At 45.0% G+C, this 16907-nt stretch overlaps 1 protein-coding gene across 1 annotated transcript; it reads left to right on the top strand.

The window, feature by feature from the left end:
* The first annotated feature begins 538 nt into the window (after window positions 1–538).
* Window positions 539–15582, top strand: LOC109883728 (lipase member H-like). The gene is made up of 11 exons (XM_031835025.1): window positions 539–632; window positions 11734–11839; window positions 11946–12228; window positions 12450–12558; window positions 12643–12744; window positions 12875–12964; window positions 13031–13198; window positions 13344–13433; window positions 14420–14528; window positions 14616–14789; window positions 14896–15582. The coding sequence occupies exons 1-11, from the start codon at window positions 539–541 to the stop codon at window positions 14978–14980; spliced, it is 1410 nt and encodes a 469-aa protein (XP_031690885.1). The 3' UTR covers window positions 14981–15582.
* Window positions 15583–16907: the final 1325 nt, after the last annotated feature.

The following is a 16907-nucleotide window of genomic DNA, read 5'->3' as shown; positions in this document are numbered from 1 at the left end:
TCATCCCCTGAATACAACGGGTGTAGTAGACCCTGTTGTGAAATGCTTACTTACAAGCCCTAAACCAACTGTAAGTAAGAAACACACAGAGGGTGTACCTGCAGGATGTACATGCTCTTGGGCTCCCGAGTGGGGCAGCGGTTTAAGGCACTGCATCTCCTTGCAAGAGGTGTCACTACAGTCCCTGGTTTGAATCCAGGCTGTATCGCATCCGGACGTGATTGGGAGTCCCATAGGGCGGCACACAATCGGCCCAGCGTCGTCCAGGTTTGGACGGGGTAGGCCGTCATTGTAAATGAAAATTTGTTCTTAATTAACTGACTTGCCTAGTTAAATACCATTAAAAAAAAAAAAAAAACCTGCAGGGTGAAGTTTCCAGGTCTGGGGTGAGGAGAGAGAGAACACAGGGAGAGGAGAGGACAAGCGGAGAGGAGAGAAAGAGAAGAAAGGAGGACAAGAAGCATCCTACAGCAAGAAGAGAGGAGTGAAGAAGCAGGTTGTTGACCTCCTGTTGACCCCCCCCGGTGGGGTAGTTACCATGGCGTTGGCTCTAGTGGTGTACCTGCTGGCGAAGAACGGGAAGAACAGAGCTTACCTCATCAGAGACAGCAAAACCATCCAAGCAGCCATGTGTCTGTGTGTCTAGTAAGTATTACACTCCTCTTTTAAATATTGTGGGGTGGTTTGGTGCTTTAGGGAACACTAGTCAGAACCAGTGCTCGACTTGGACACTGAATATCCCTTTGAACATAGTGAAGTTATTAATTACACTTTGGATGGTGTATCAATACACCCAGTCACTACAAAGATCAAATCAAATCAAATTTTGAACATCTTGACCATGTTCTGTTATAATCTCCACCCGGCACAGCCAGAAGAGGACTGGCCACCCCACATAGCCTGGTTCCTCTCTAGGTTTCTTCCTAGGTATTGGCCTTTCTAGGGAGTTTTTCCTAGCCACCGTGCTTCTACACCTGCATTGCTTGCTGTTTGGGGTTTTAGGCTGGGTTTCTGTACAGCACTTTGAGATATCAGCTGATGTACGAAGGGCTATATAAATAAATTTGATTTGATTTGATTTGACACATAAACTACTGCAGAATAAATACTGGAGGCTGAGACAGGAGGGGTCAGGAGACACTGTGGACCCATCCGAGGACACCCCCGGACAGGGCCAAACAGGAAGGATATAACCCCACCCACTTTGCCAAAGCACAGCCCCCACACCACTAGAGGGATATCTTCAACCACCAACTTACCATCCTGAGACAGGGCCGAGTATAGCCCACAAAGATCTCCGCCATGGCACAACCCAAGGGGGGGCGCCAACCCAGACAGGATGACCATCAGTGAATCAACCCACTCAGGTGACGCACCCCTGCAATCTATGAACTGCTTACCTATCTATGAACTGCTTACCTATCTATGGGTAACAAATGGACAAAGGAGTCACGGAAAACCTGGAAAAACTGTCTGGAGCCAGATGTGTCAAACTATACCCTTCTGTTAGTTACTAGGCAACTCTTGACGCTTTGTAGAAAAGGTGGGTTAGTGACTCTCCATAGAACCAGTGTTGCCAACTAACTGTCGCTATATTTAGCGAGCATTCAGAACTCTCTAGCGACAAATTTTCAAAAAAGCAACTAGCAACAAATCTAGCGACTTTTTCTGGTGTTTATCGGAGACTTTTGGAGACTCTGACGTGAAAGCACATATCGTTCTTACTCTTCTCAACGAGCAGCGTGTGCTGCCGTGGGCCCCACCCCTGTCCCAAAGCACTCCCAGGAGGCCCTGTCCTCGTCCCTCCCAGCTGCTGTCAGAGCAGGAGATGTTCACCCCTTCGAGTCCAGACTGTAAATGAATCACGCATGCGGGAAGCCGCCGCTGGCTGATCCCAACCAGGCGGGATGTAAATGTAAAATGTTCTTTGTCTAAAATAAATTCACTGCACAAAAATAAACACAAAAACTAAAAATGTAATTAAATAAAAATTGTAATAAAAAACGAAGTAACTCTGCCAGTGTCTCTCTTTTGGGTCATTTTTGCCGGTCCCAAGTCCAGATAAAGGAGGAGGGGTGGAATTGTGACATAAAAAAATACAAGAATCGACAGAAGAAAGTTCATTTGTAGTTCTAAACATATTTCGGGTGTTTTTACTCCCTTTGTCTCTCCCACGACGTTATTCCTCTCTCCTACAGCATCCATCACAATTACATGCACATGGACAATTATTCAAATTCAGCGATGACCTCATTTAGCGACTTCTAGCAACTTTTAGGACAGCCAATAAATACTTTCCTTACTGAGGAGTTGGCAACACTGCATAGAACTACGTTTCTACTGAACCGTTGCTCACACTTCGTTATACAACGTTTATGGAGTGATAACTCATATTCAACCAGAGTCAGAATGCAACAATGTCAGGGTTGACGAGGTCTATGAATGTGATGCAGCTGATGCTGATAGCGTCAAAATTAAACCAGCACAATCGTCAGGTAGCCTGTTTGTGTGTTTCATATTTCACCTTTTCATCTTTTTATCAACTATAAATAGGAAACAGCAGGAGATAGTTTACAGTATACGGTATGTAGTAGCTACATAAAATAACTATTTTATACAGTCAGAAAATACTTTTTAAGTGCCAACCGCATTTTTTAAAAATTACAATTTGGTTTCCTTGCCCACCACAGCACATAGACAGCTTTAGTTAAAGTGGCAAATTAATGTAGAGCCAACATAGATGCCAAAACAGCTCTCTGTCCTTGTACTCTTGGATTTAAGTGCTGCACTGTTACATTCGACACTGTTGACTATGATGTCCTTCTGGAAAGACTGGACTCCAGTCCAGTTCTGAATTGGTTTAGAACTATTAAACTAAGTTAGTTGTGAGTTTATTGTCACCCTTGGTGAACATAACTCTGAGAAAATACATATCACTTGATGTTCCACAAGATCCACACATATCAAAATGTGGAAAAGGGGAAGGGGTCTGAATACTTTCCGAATGCACTGTACATTATAAATGTGGAAGTATACTTGCCCTACTGCATGGCACATTAGGAGGTAACCAGGGAAATGGGCACACACCCCTACTAGGGTTGGGCAGCTTATGATTAGTTACTTTTGGCTGACTAATCATAAGCTGCCCTGTACTCTGCCTGTAAATGACATGTATTTAAATCCATACTCTACATTTACTCAGTGACTAGTGTCAGCGCTGGGTATAGGCAGGGCAGGGCTGGTTAGTGTGTCCACATCTCTGATGCTATTAATATCCTTGCAGATGTAGCGCTCCAGAAGGAGAGGCTCCCATCAGAACACAGCTGCCCCACAGAGAGCACTCCTGCCTGGGCTGGCCTGGCCAGCTAAGCCCCCTGGTCCTCACATGTTTGGGAGAGTAGGGACTGATGGTATTGAGTACATAGTGGCAGAGAGTAGGATGGAGAGGACGAGTATAGAGGGGGAAGCAGAGGAGAGAGGGATGGAGGAAATAGAGAGTAAAGGAAAGGCAAGGAAGGAACGAGAGATAGAGAAAGACTGAGGCGCATAGGAATGCTTTTATACAGGTAATCTAATTCTGATATTTGTTTAACTAATTGGTCTTTTGACCAAACAGATCAGCTCTGAAAAAGATTGGATGTGTAAAGATCTGATGTGATTGGTCAAAAGACCAATTAGTGGAAAAAAAATCACAATTGGGCTTCCTGTCTAAACGCAGCCATTGTGACTCATTGTAAACAAATCAAATCAAATTGTATTTGTCACATACACAAGGTTAGCAGATGTTAATGCGAGTGTAGCGAAATGCTTGTGCTTCTAGTTCCGACAATGCAGTAATAACCAACAAGTAATCTAACTAACAATTCCAAAACTACTGTCTTATACACACAAGTGTAAGGGGATAAAGAATATGTACATAAAGATATATGAATGAGTGATGGTACAGAGCGGCATAGGCAAGATACAGTAGATGGTATCAAGTACAGTATATACATATGAGATGAGTATGTAAACAAAGTGGCATAGTTAAAGTGGCTAGTGATACATGTATTACATAAAGATGCAGTAGATGATATAGAGTACAGTATATACGTATACATATGAGATGAATAATGTAGGGTATGTAAACATTATATTAGGTAGCATTGTTTAAAGTGGCTAGTGATATATTTTACATCATTTCCCATCAATTCCCACAGAGGAAAGGCAGGGTAATTATAATCAGTGGCATGTCTTGTGCCTTTCTTCTCCCCCTTGCAGTACAATAATGTGTTAATTGGCACTAAATCTTATCAAAGACACAGAAGTATAGGATCGTGCTTCTACACCTGCATTGCTTGCTGTTTGGGGTTTTAGGCTGGGTTTCTGTACAGCACTTTGAGATATCAGCTGATGTACGAAGGGCTATATAAATAAATTTGATTTGATTTGATTTGATCAAGAAGTTAATAATACTTTCTGTCTTTCATCTTTCATTCTCCTCTGTCTGAAGTGGTGTGTAGCTCAGTGGTGTGTAGCTCAGTGGTGTGTAGCTCAGTGGTGTGTAGGTCAGTGGTGTGTAGCGCAGTGGTGTGTAGCGCAGTGGTGTGTAGCTCAGTTGGGGTGTATAGGTCAGTTGGGGTGTATAGGTCAGTGGGGTATGTAGGTCAGTGGGGTATGTAGGTCAGTTGGGGTGTATAGGTCAGTGGGGTGTGTAGGTCAGTTGGGGTGTGTAGGTCAGTTGGGGTGTGTAGATCTGTGGGGTGTGTAGATCTGTGGGGTGTTCAGTGTAGGTCATTGAGGTGTGAAGGTCAGTGAAGTGTGAACATCTGTGGTGTGTTCAGTGTAGGTCAGTGGTGTGTTCAGTGTTGGCAGTGTGTGTTTCACTGGGTAACCCAGAGACCAACCCACCTAGTCACCTCAACGACTACATCTCACTCACTCTCTCTCTCTTTCTGCTCTTGTCACTGTCAGTGAGCTCTTGTCAGCTCCTCCCTCCCTCCCTCTCTCCCTCCCTCCCTCCCTCCCTCCCTCCCTCCCTCCCTCCCTCCCGCCTCAATCTCTGTTTTACTACGAGCTCCCAGTCTTTCCTCTCTCAGACAAGGCTCGCTCTAGTATTGCCCGTTCTTCTCTCCCTCCTTCTTTCCCTCTGTCTTTGGTTGTAGGATGTTACTCTGGCAACTCTTTGGTCTGATAGGCTTCCTAACGCTTTGCAAAGGTAAGACTCCTTTTTCTGTAACCTCAGTGGTGTGTGTATGTTGAACTAGCTGTGTGAGGTCTCCTCTATATCCCCCTAACCCAGGTCTAACCCAGGTCTAACCCAGGACACACTCTTAGAAACAAGGGTTCCAAAATGGTTCTTCAGCTATCCCCATAGGATACCCCTTTTTGGTTTCAGGTGTAACCCCTTTTTGGTTCCATGTAGATCACTTTTGGGTTCAATGTAGAACTCTCTCAGGAAAGGCTTCTACATGAAACTCAAAAGGGGTTCTACTTGGAATCAAAAAGGGTTCTTCAAAGGGTTCTCCTATGGGGACAGGCAAAGAACCCTTTTTGGTTCTAGATAGCACCTTTTTTTCCCTAAGAGTTCAGTTTACAGAGAGAGATAGAGAGAGAGTGACATTTGTTGTTTTCTGTCTCGTATCTGTTAGCAGACATGTCATTCTAAACTCCGTCCAGAACAGACATGTCTCTACACTCCCTTCAGAACAGACATGTCTTTCAAACACTCCCTACAGAACAGACATGTCTACACTCCCTTCAGAACAGACATGTCATTCTAAACTCCCTCCAGAACAGACACGTGTCTACACTCCCTACAGAACAGACACGTGTCTACACTCCCTACAGAACAGACACGTGTCTACACTCCCTACAGAACAGACACGTGTCCACACTCCCTACAGAACAGACACGTGTCCACACTCCCTACAGAACAGACACGTGTCTACACTCCCTACAGAACAGACACGTGTCTACACTCCCTACAGAACAGACACGTGTCTACACTCCCTACAGAACAGACACGTGTCTACACTCCCTACAGAACAGACACGTGTCTACACTCCCTACAGAACAGACACGTGTCTACACTCCCTACAGAACAGACACGTGTCTACACTCCCTACAGAACAGACACGTCTCTACACTCCCTACAGAACAGACACGTCTCTACACTCCCTACAGAACAGACACGTCTCTACACTCCCTACAGAACAGACATGTCTCTACACTCCCTACAGAACAGATTCAAATAACTGCCATTTTTGTTCCTCCTCTTCCCAAAAAATCCCTAAGTGGAGGAATTAGAGTGTGTGTGTGTGTGTGCGCGCGCGCCCCCACAGGCAGAGAGAGAGGCCAGAGGTAAAAGAACAGCCTGGAACTTCCCCATCTGCTCCAGTTCTGTCTTTGAGAGCAGAGAGGGTGATTGTGGGAATGAGATGTGGGACCACAGACCCCTGCTCCACCCCTCTGTGTGACAGACACCCATTATCACTAATTACGTCTTGCATAGAGGAGGAGGCGGGAGGAAGCTGTGACGGGATGAGATGCTTTTTTTAATAGCAATATGATCCAATTGAGAGCAGCAGCAGAGGATCGCAGAGCATGGATCAATGCTAAAGTCACGAGACATGAAGCTGAATGCTAGCCTACATGCTACATGGATCAATGCTAAAGTCGCGAGACATGAAGCTGAATGCTAGCCTACATGCTACATGGATCAATGCTAAAGTCACGAGACATGAAGCTGAATCCTAGCCTACATGCTACATGGATCAATGCTAAAGTCACGAGACATGAAGCTGAATGCTAGCCTACATGCTACATGGATCAATGCTAAAGTCGCGAGACATGAAGCTGAATGCTAGCCTACATGCTACATGGATCAATGCTAAAGTCACGAGACATGAAGCTGAATGCTAGCCTACATGCTAACACCAGTGGTGCATAGTACTTAAGTCAAAATAGTTTAAGGCCAGGCACCACAGGCCAAAATTGGGATTTTGCTTCCATCTGTCCATTTTCAGATTTTGGGATTTTTGCAACTATAATTTTCATAAAATGTACAAATAAAAAGGGCAATAATAAATATAAATACATCATTTGTATCATTTTATCCCAACCCCGTCAAATCCAGCTACCATAAATGTCGTTCTTGATAGCATGTTTCATGGAGAACTTCAACCGCTATTTTTAAAACGCTCCATGTTGAATCATATATCATTCAAACGCTTGTTTTCCGGAGCATATCGTTAGCTAGTCCATACATGGCTATATCCTTTGTAGACATAGTGCTTCGTGCTGAAAAATTTGTTATTTCCTGACATCCAATTGGTTACTGGCATTTAAAGGCCCTTTCCGGCAACCTGATTGGTTAAAATGCCCCATGTGCCACTTCCTTGTTTGAGACTATCTCCTGCGAAGAATCAAAGTAAAGAGAGACCAAATGATAAAATCTCAAAGAATATACCTACAGTATGTGAATAACAATAGTCGATCTTAGTTAGCCAATGCGAGAAAAGCAGTGAATGAAAAATGTTTTTTTCCTGATCTGCCCATCAAGGCAGTACAGGTAGAGGAGGAATAGGAGGTATCCCGCAGCTGTGCGTTGAGACGCAAATTAGATGAGATGAAGAAAACAACTTGCAGCGATCACCAAGAAAGCAGCCAGCCAACAGTGGCTTTTATTCCACGTCTCAAATAAACTAACTTGTACATGATTTGATTTGCCCTAAGTGTCTAAACACTGGACAGGAAATCACCATAGACTTCACCAACCAGTGATTCTGTAATTCAAATCAAAGTTTATTTGTCACGTGCGCCGAATACAACAGGTTTACAGTGAAATGCCTACTTACAGCCTCTAACCAATAGTGCGAAAAAAGGTGTGTGTGTGTGTGTGTGTGTGTGTGTGTGTGTGTGTGTGTGTGTGTGTGTGTGTGTGTGTGTGTGTGTGTGTGTGTGTGTGTGTGTGTGTGTGTGTGTGTGTGTGTGTAAAGTAAAGAAATAAAACAACAGTAAAAAGGCATTTGAAAATAACAGTAGCAAGGATATATACAGACACCGGTTAGTCAGGCTGATTGAGGTAGTATGTACATGTAGATATGGTTAAAGTGCCTATGCATATACGATGAACAGAGAGTAACAGTAGCGTAAAAAGAGGGGTTGGCAGGTGATGGGACACAATGCAGATAGCCCAGTTAGCCAATGTGCGGGAGCACTGGTTGGTAGGGCCAATTGAGGTAGTATGTATAGTTAAAGTGACTATGCATATATGATAAACAGAGAGTAGCAGCAGCGTAACAGAGGGGTTGGTTCGGGGGGGGGCACACAATGCAAATAGTCCGGGTAGCCATTTGATTACCTGTTCAGGAGTCTTATGGCTTGGGGGTAAAAACTGTTGAGAAGCCTTTTTGTCCTACACTTGGCACTCCGGTACCACTTGCCATGCGGTAGTAGAGAGAACAGTCTATGACTGGAGTGGCTGGGGTCTTTGACAATTTTTGGGCCTTCCTCTGACACCGCCTTGTGTAGACACCGCCGTGCTTCTACACCTGCATTGCTTGCTGTTTGGGGTTTTTAGGCTGGGTTTCTGTACAGCACTTTGAGATATCAGCTGATGTACGAAGGGCTATATAAATAAATTTGATTTGATTTGATTTAGAGTTCCTGGATGGTAGGCAGCTTTGCCCCAGGGATGTACTGGGCCGTACGCACTACCCTCTGTAGTGCCTTGCGGTCGGAGGCCGAGCAAATGAGAATGAGAATGGGGGCGTACTCGCCCCCCCTTTTCCTGTAGTCCACAATCATCTCCATAGTCTTGGTTACATTGAGGGGTAGGTTGTTATTTTGGCACCACCCGGCCAGGTCTCTGACCTCCTCCCTGTAGGCTGTCTCGTCGTTGTCGGTGATCAGGCCTACCAACATTGTGTAGTCTGCAAACTTAATGATGGTGTTGGAGTCGTGCCTGGCCATGCAGTAGTGGGTGAACAGGGAGTACAGGAGGGGACTGAGCATGCACCCCTGGGGAGCTCCAGTGTTGCGGATCAGCGTGGCAGATGTGTTCCTATCTGCCCTCACCACCTGGGGAAATTCAACATTTTCTTAAAATATATTTTTTTCAATTTTGGGGGATACCTAAAGGGGTCCTAAAATTCTTAATCAAATAGCTAAAAGATCCAAGGTACAACCGTCTTAAAACAATTCCACATGTTAGCTTAGTACCCCCCCCCAACGACTTAGACTTTTAGAGGTTAAACCATAAAAGCTAATTTACCAACATTTCTGATATAATATATAATATAGTGTTTTGGAATGAAACTCTTGAAACATAACCTTTATTACAATTGCATTTAGTTTAGTTTTTCTTTTTGAAAACACTGGTAGGGGTCAAGAACAATGTAAAAATCTAATCAAATTTTATTGGTCACATACACATGGTTAGCAGATGTTAATGCGAGTGTAGAAAAATGCTTGTGCTTCTAGTTCCGACTATGCAGTAATATCTAACAATTAATCTAACAAATTCACAACAACTACCTAATACACACAAATATAAAGGGATGAATAAGAATATATACATATAAATATATGGATGAGTGATGGCTGTGCGGCATAGGCAAGATGCAGTAGATGGTGTAGAACACAGTATATCGATATGAGATGAGTAATGTAGGATATGTAAACATTATTAAAGTGCCATTATTTAAAGTGACTAGTGATACCTTTTATTAAGTTCATTTATTTAAGTGGCCAGAGATTTGATGTGATGGCTGTTTAACAGTCTGATGGCCTTGAGATAGAAGCTGTTTATCAGTCTCTCGGCCCCAGCTTTGATGCACCTGTACTGACCTCGCCTTCTGGATGATAGCGGGGTGAACAGGCAGTGGTTCAGGTGGTTGTTGTCCTTGATGATCTTTTTGGCCTCCCTGTGACATCGGGTGCTGTAGGTGTCCTGGAGGGCAGGTAGTTTTCCTCCAGGGATGAGTTGTGCAGACCGCACTACCCTCTGGAGAGCCTTGTGGTTGAGGGCGGTGCAATTGCCGCACCAGCCGGTGATACAGGCCGACAGGATGTTGTCATGACGCTAGCCCTTTCAGTGAATTGGCTAGCAGAGATGTGAACAACCCCCTCTTCTGTTGGGAGGGGGTTCATAAATTCTGTAAAGAGACTCTCCCTGTCCATGCAGTATGGAGAGTTTCACAGTAGAACAAAGGAACTTCTACTACATCACAGAATTTGAGAACTGAGTGTGTAAACGGTCAGTGGAGAAGCCAGCCACGACCCGGTCCGTTTTGTTTCATGTTTGTGACCTCAAGAAGGACAGAAAACACACAACTATATCTCTGAATGGGTACATTTCTCAATGATGGTGTTTGAATGTCCGTCTGCTGGAGAGTTAATCCGAGTCGCTCTCTCTCTTTCTGTTTCCCTGAAGATCAAAGTCTTTTGAGGTTTGGATGGATACTTTAGAGTACCATTCAGAAATGTTCTCATAGAATAGATGTTTCGGCGGTTGTCGGTATTCGCATCCCAGGTTTACATCATTTCTAGCTGCAGACTAGTAATTAGTATCTAAGATTTGCTCTTCCTCTGTAGGGATCGATAGTCTCAGAGTTGAACCATTTCCAGCCGTGTAGCCAATGCTCCACTTGGTATGGTTTTCTAATCTTGGTACTCAAACCTGTGCCACTTCAGCATACACCGAGGTATGTGTGCTCAAAACTATTCGCAATCACAGCTCACGCTGTGAGTTTGCTCAGTCTTAAGAGGATTTCCTCAGCAGGTGTTTTTATTCGTAACAATAGGAAAGGGCTGTTCCATGACACCAGATCATGTCTCTGCTCACGGAGGCAGGCCAATGACTTAGTTAAACTTGAAAGGGAATACAATTCTCTCACATTAAAGGTTTAACATCACATTACATCATTTCACATAGTTTCATCTTTACTCATTCATTTTATACAAGAATTAGATGCAAACACCATAACTGAGAAATGTACACATTCAGAGACATAGTTATGTGTGTTTCCTGTCCTTCGTGAGGTCACCAAATGAAACACACTCAACATAACTGTCCCTTAAGTGTCCACGAACCATTCCCCACATTCTCACAAGTGGACATATAGTTTCATTTTCACATTTTGGGGATTTAGGAGTTCGGCCACGTGAAATTCTTTGTTCACTCTGTGGTCTCTCTCTGCATGGCCAGGGGGAGAGAGTCTCCACCAGGAATTTACGACCTGAGATAACAGAACCTGGGTGTAGGAGAGGGTGAGAAGCCACAATCTATACCCAGAAAGGACCAGGTCATGACAATGCTCTCGATTGTGCATCTGTAAAAGTTTAGTGTTTTCGATGACAAGCCACATTCCTTCAGCCTCCTGAGGTTGAAGAGGTTGGAGTATTCACCAGCTGCCTGATCATGTTAAAATGCAAAATGAAAGAAGTTGGGGTTCACAGTAAGAGCAGAGAATGACCTGACCCTGACCTAGGGCTAGCAGCGTATCAATGAACACACACACACAGCAGAGGAGGCTGGTGGGAGGAGCCATAGGAGGAGAGCACAGGCTCATAGTAATGGCTGGGATGGAAGAAATGGAACGGTATCAAACACATCGAACATATAGAAATCACGTTTGACTCCTTTCCATGAATTCCATTCCAGCCATTACAATGAGCCTGTCCTCCTATCGCTCCTCCAACCAGCCTCCTCTGACACACACACACCCCTCCTCCCCCTTCTCTCCCCAGGCCAGGATAGTGGTGTAGGTGCACTGTGTGATGACTTTACAGACCTGGACTTCCATGAGAGCTTCCTCTGGACCACCCTGAACATTAAGCTGCTGCTCTACACCAAGTAGGTTAGAAAGAGAGAGAGTGTGTGTGTGTGTGTGTGTGTAAGCTGTTGGATAAAAAGTAATGACATTTTCTGAATAAAGTCTTCTCCTTTCTCCCTCCTTCAGGTATAACCTACGCTGCGGCAGAGAGTTGAACCACCACCAGCTGTCCTCCCAGCCACTCTTCAACCTCTCCCTGCCCACGGCTTTCGTCATCCACGGCTACCGGCCCACCAGGGCCCCTCCGTTCTGGGTGGACCACGTCGTCCAGCTGCTGTCTGAGCAGGAGGACATGAACATCCTGGTAGTGGACTGGAACAGAGGAGCTGCTAACCTCAACTACTTCACTGCTGTGACCAACACACGACAGGCTGCCAACAATCTCACCGGCTTCATACTCAACATGCAGGTGTGTGGCTTGAGGGACGGGGGGATGGTGGGGGTGGGGGGGGGATGGTGGGGGGTTGTGGAGTGTTGCTCATTTGCTGAGAATCTTCAGTTGTTCTATGAGTCTTTGGTAAATGTTGCTTAATGTTCAGTGTGTGTGTGTGTGTGTGTGTGTGTGTGTGTGTGTGTGTGTGTGTGTGTGTGTGTGTGTGTGTGTGTGTGTGTGTGTGTGTGTGTGTGTAGGCAGAGGGAGCGCCTCTGAGTTCAGTCCACCTGATCGGGTCGAGTCTGGGAGCTCACCTGGCTGGGTTCGTAGGAGCAAACCTGAAGGGCAAGATCGGCCGCATCACAGGTAGGATAAGAGAGTCTGTGCCCTTTGAAGCTATTATTTGATTCATTCATTAATTGGATCATTAATTGAGTCATTGTTGTCCAGGTCTGGACCCAGCAGGGCCCATGTTCACTGGAGCGACACCTGAGGAGAGACTTGACCCTTCAGACGCCATGTTTGTAGATGTACTACACACTGACATAAACTGTAAGTACTGACATGCTGTGAGTGTGCGTGTGTGTGTGTGTGAGTGTGCGTGTGTGTGTGAGTGTGCGTGTGTGTGTGTGGCGAGGGAGTCTCTAGATGTGTATTTTTGTCTTCCTATTTGTTCATGCAGCGTTTGGTCTCAGAGGTCAACATGGTCATATTGACTACTACGCCAACGGAGGATCTGACCAGCCAGGCTGCCCCAAGACCATCTTCTCAGGTGAGTCTAACACACACACACACATGTAATAACACTGTAATAACTCACCGCTTCTGTCTTTTGTAGGGAGGTCATATTTCATGTGTGACCACCAGCGCTCTGTGTTCCTGTACCTGTGTGCTCTCAACCGAACCTGCAGTCTCACAGCCTACCCCTGCTCCTCCTACAGCGATTTCCTGGATGGCCAGTGCCTGCAGTGTGAGGCTTTTAAGCCCGCACCCTGCCCTATGCTAGGTGAGGACCCCCTTCCCACTGGTCAACCCAGAATCTCACTGAATCCGTAAACAAGGAAAGAGATGCTTGTCAACAAATCATTGATCAAGTGGTTTTGGTTGCCATACCAACAGTCCTAAAGTTGTATCCATGGTTACCGCCCCAGGTTATGACGTCAGCAGGTGGAGGGATATTCTGCTGCGATTGGGTCAGACCAAGGTATACTTCACCACCACTGCCACGTTGCCCTATAAAAGTAAGTTCAACACCCCTGACTATCTATTAGTGATTAACATACACTACATTACCAAAAGTGTGTGGACAACTGCTTGTTGAATATCTCATTCCAAAATCATGGGCATTAACATAGTTGGTTGCCCCTTTACTGCTATAATCATGAAAAACAACCCCAGACCATTATTCCTCCTCCACCAAACTTTATAGTTGGCACTATGCATTCGGGCAGGTAGCATTCTCCTGGCATTGGCCAAACCCTGATTCGTCCGTCGGACTGCCAGATGGTGAACGTGATTCATCATTCCAGAGAACGCGTTTCCACTGCTCCAGATTCCCAATGGCGGCGAGCTTTACACCACTCCATCTAACGCTTGGCCTTGCGCATGGTGATCTTAGGCTTGTGTGCGACTGCTCGGCCATGGAAACCCATTTCATGAATCTCCTGACAAACAGTTATTGTGCTGACGTTGCTTCCAGAGGCAGTTTGGAACTTGGTAGTGAGTGTTGCAGTCGAGGACAGATGAGTTTTACACACTATGCACTTCCCTTTCTGTGAGCTTGTGTGGTCTACCACTTCACGACTGAGCCGTTGTTGCTCCTAGACGTTTCCACTTCACAATAACATCACCTACAGTTGACTAGGGCAGCTCTAGCAGGGCAGAAATTTTATGAACTGACTTGTTGGAAAGGTGGCATCCTATGACGGTGCCACGTTGAAAGTCACTGAGCTCTTCAGTAAGGTCATTCTACTGCCAATGTTTGTCAATAGAGATTGATCGCATGGCTGTTTGCTCGATGTTATACACCTGTCAGCAGCGGGTGTGGCTGAAATAGTCGAATCAACTCATTTGAAGGGGTGTCCACATACTTTTGTATATATAGTGAACATAATGCTCCTGAAGCAATGAGTTCTTAAAGATTGTGTGTGACACGTTGTGCATGTGTGTGTATATATAACACAGTGTGTGTGTGTGTGTGTGTGTGTGTGTGTGTATATATATATAGAGGTCAGCTACATGGTGGACATGGTGACATGGAACCGGTACCCTCGCTGGGGAGTCCTCATCCTCAGACTCCACAGTGGCAGGAACTTCACTGAGGCACGCATTGACCAGTCAGTCTCGCACGCTTACACGCACACACACACATTTGTTGCAGTAAGACCTCTATCTATCCCTCTCACCCTCTCTCTCCTCCAAAGTAAGCTGTTCAGGTTTGAGCAGTACACCTCCACCCGTCTGTTGGTCCAGTTTGATGAGGACCTTCAGCCCATCCAGAAGATATCCCTCAGCATTGCTACCAGAAACGTGATAGGCCCTCGCTACAAAATCCGACTAATCCGCATCCGCCTCTCCCCCCTGGAGCAACCCGACAGGTGAGACCACCACACACCTGAGTTACACACTTTTCCCCCTCTTTTCTGCATTCCCCATATACTCCCTCCTCCTTTCTCTAACTGTTCCTTTCTCTCCTCCCTCCAGGTCACTGATGTGTCGCTATGACATCATCATGGAGGAGAATATTGAGGTGGCGTTCCGCCCTCTGCCCTGCGACCCTCGTCTCTGAGCCACCAGAGGGCCTCCCCAGCCACACACCCAGATGAACCACAAGGGGCAAACAGTTGACATCGCCCCCCCCCCCCCCCCCCCCACTCTGCTTCTGCCGTTGTATAGTCTAGGCAGGCTGCAGGATCACATGCTTTGGCATAGACGGTGAAGACTAGGTGGAGCCGACACCCTGTTTCTTGCAGCTCTCCAGTTCTATGACATCTGATTACAGTGTGGATTAGGGGTCATCTTGGTTGGAAAACACAACAGAACACTGGTGGACCATACAGAGATAACTGAAGAGCTGAATAATGATGTTGCTGATCAGGGGGGTTGTTGGGAGTTTTCCTCTCTCTTTCACTGCTCTCTATTTCTGTGCCATAATGAAGGTTGATGGTGTTGCTATGACAATTCTGTATTTGAATGCAGTCAGAGGGAATTCATAAGCTGCTATAACCAGTCATATGATGTTGTAACTCTTCATTGTAGCTCCTGGTTTGTGTCAGTGTCTTGTCCATGTGTATTGCAGCGCTGACTTAACTGAGCAGCTAAAAGAACAACTTGAAACAATGAACTTTGTGTTTCTACCTACATTGTTTGTAATAAATACACCATGTGTTTCACTGTGATCTGACTGGATTTTCTCCCACATCGCCTTTGCTCTTGTGGGGTTAAAGGTTAAGGCTGCTAAGCACTATCCACCTGTACAGCTGGGTATCCTCATGACCAGTCAGCTCTGTTTAGTCCAGCAGGGAATTATTCCATGGTTCCACTGACTCTAGAAAAGTCTGACCTTTGACCTATCTGTCTGGCAGGGGCATTAACTCTGTTCCTTGAATAGCCCGGTTTACCTAAAGCAGGCCTGGGTGGCAGTAGGCAAGATTGACCTGTTAAATATCTGCAAGGATCACTTCTGTACCTGACAGGTGTGTACAGGTGAGAGATGTGAACAATCCTGCCTATTAATACACAGGTAATGACTAAACAGGCTCCCCTCTAAACAAGCTCCACTCATGTAACATGCATTACTACCAAGCTAAAGAGCTACTAACACTACCTAACATCAACACGCTTGCCAACTTGGTATGAGAAGTTCTCTCTTTTATTTGATATTTACAGTAATGACATCAATAGATTAGTAGGGCCTTTCCTCGTGTGGAGTGTATCAAACCTAGACAGATCAGAAAGAATAACATGGTCTGGCAACACAGGGTACAGTGGAGACAGGTCAACAACATCAACTATGGTACACTGGTCAAGCAAACCATCAACATAAACAAATACGATCGCAGATAAATGAATTAGCTCTTCACGAACAGGATGCTCGCATTATGAAGTCACTTCCCCTAAATTAAAGCTGCAATATGTAACGTTTTGGGCAACGGACCAAATTCACATAGAAATGTGTTAATAGATCTGTCATTCTCATTGAAAGCAAGTCTAAGAAGCGATATATACAGTTGAAGTAAGAAGTAGGTTGGAGTAATTAAAACTTGTTTTTCAACCACCAAATTTCTTGTTAATAAACTATAGTTTTGGCAAGTCGGTTAGGACATCTACTTTGTGCATGACAAGTAATTTTTCCAACAATTGTTTACAGATTATTTCACGTATAATTCACTGTATCAGAAGTTTACATACACTAAATTGACTGTGCCTTTAAACAGCTTGGAATATTCCTGAAAATTATGTCTTGGCTTTAGAAGCTTCTGATCGGCTAATTGACATCATTTGAGTCAATTGCAAGTGTACCCGTGGATGTATTTCAAGGCCTACCTTCAAACTCAATGCCTCTTTGCTTGACATCATGGGAAAACAAAATAAATCAACCAAGACCTCAGAAAACAAATGTAGACCTCCACAAGTCTGATTCATCCTTGGAAGAATTTCCAAACGCCTGAAGGTACCACGTTCATTTGTACAAACAATAGTACGCAAGTATAAAC

The sequence above is a fragment of the Oncorhynchus kisutch genome, linkage group LG11 (genome assembly GCF_002021735.2).
Source record: "Oncorhynchus kisutch isolate 150728-3 linkage group LG11, Okis_V2, whole genome shotgun sequence".
NCBI classification, from domain to species: Eukaryota; Metazoa; Chordata; class Actinopteri; order Salmoniformes; family Salmonidae; genus Oncorhynchus; species Oncorhynchus kisutch.
Note: the sequence above shows the minus strand (reverse complement) of the source record. Positions and strands in the feature narration are given on the sequence as shown.

Bases quoted from the DNA above. Each gene is read 5' to 3' on its own strand.
- LOC109883728 (XM_031835025.1), top strand. From the start codon at position 539: ATGGCGTTGGCTCTAGTGGTGTACCTGCTGGCGAAGAACGGGAAGAAC. The intron at 11,840-11,945 runs GTAGGTTAGAAA...TCCCTCCTTCAG, and splicing joins AAGCTGCTGCTCTACACCAA to GTATAACCTACGCTGCGGCA. The intron at 14,529-14,615 runs GTCAGTCTCGCA...TCTCCTCCAAAG, and splicing joins ACTGAGGCACGCATTGACCA to TAAGCTGTTCAGGTTTGAGC.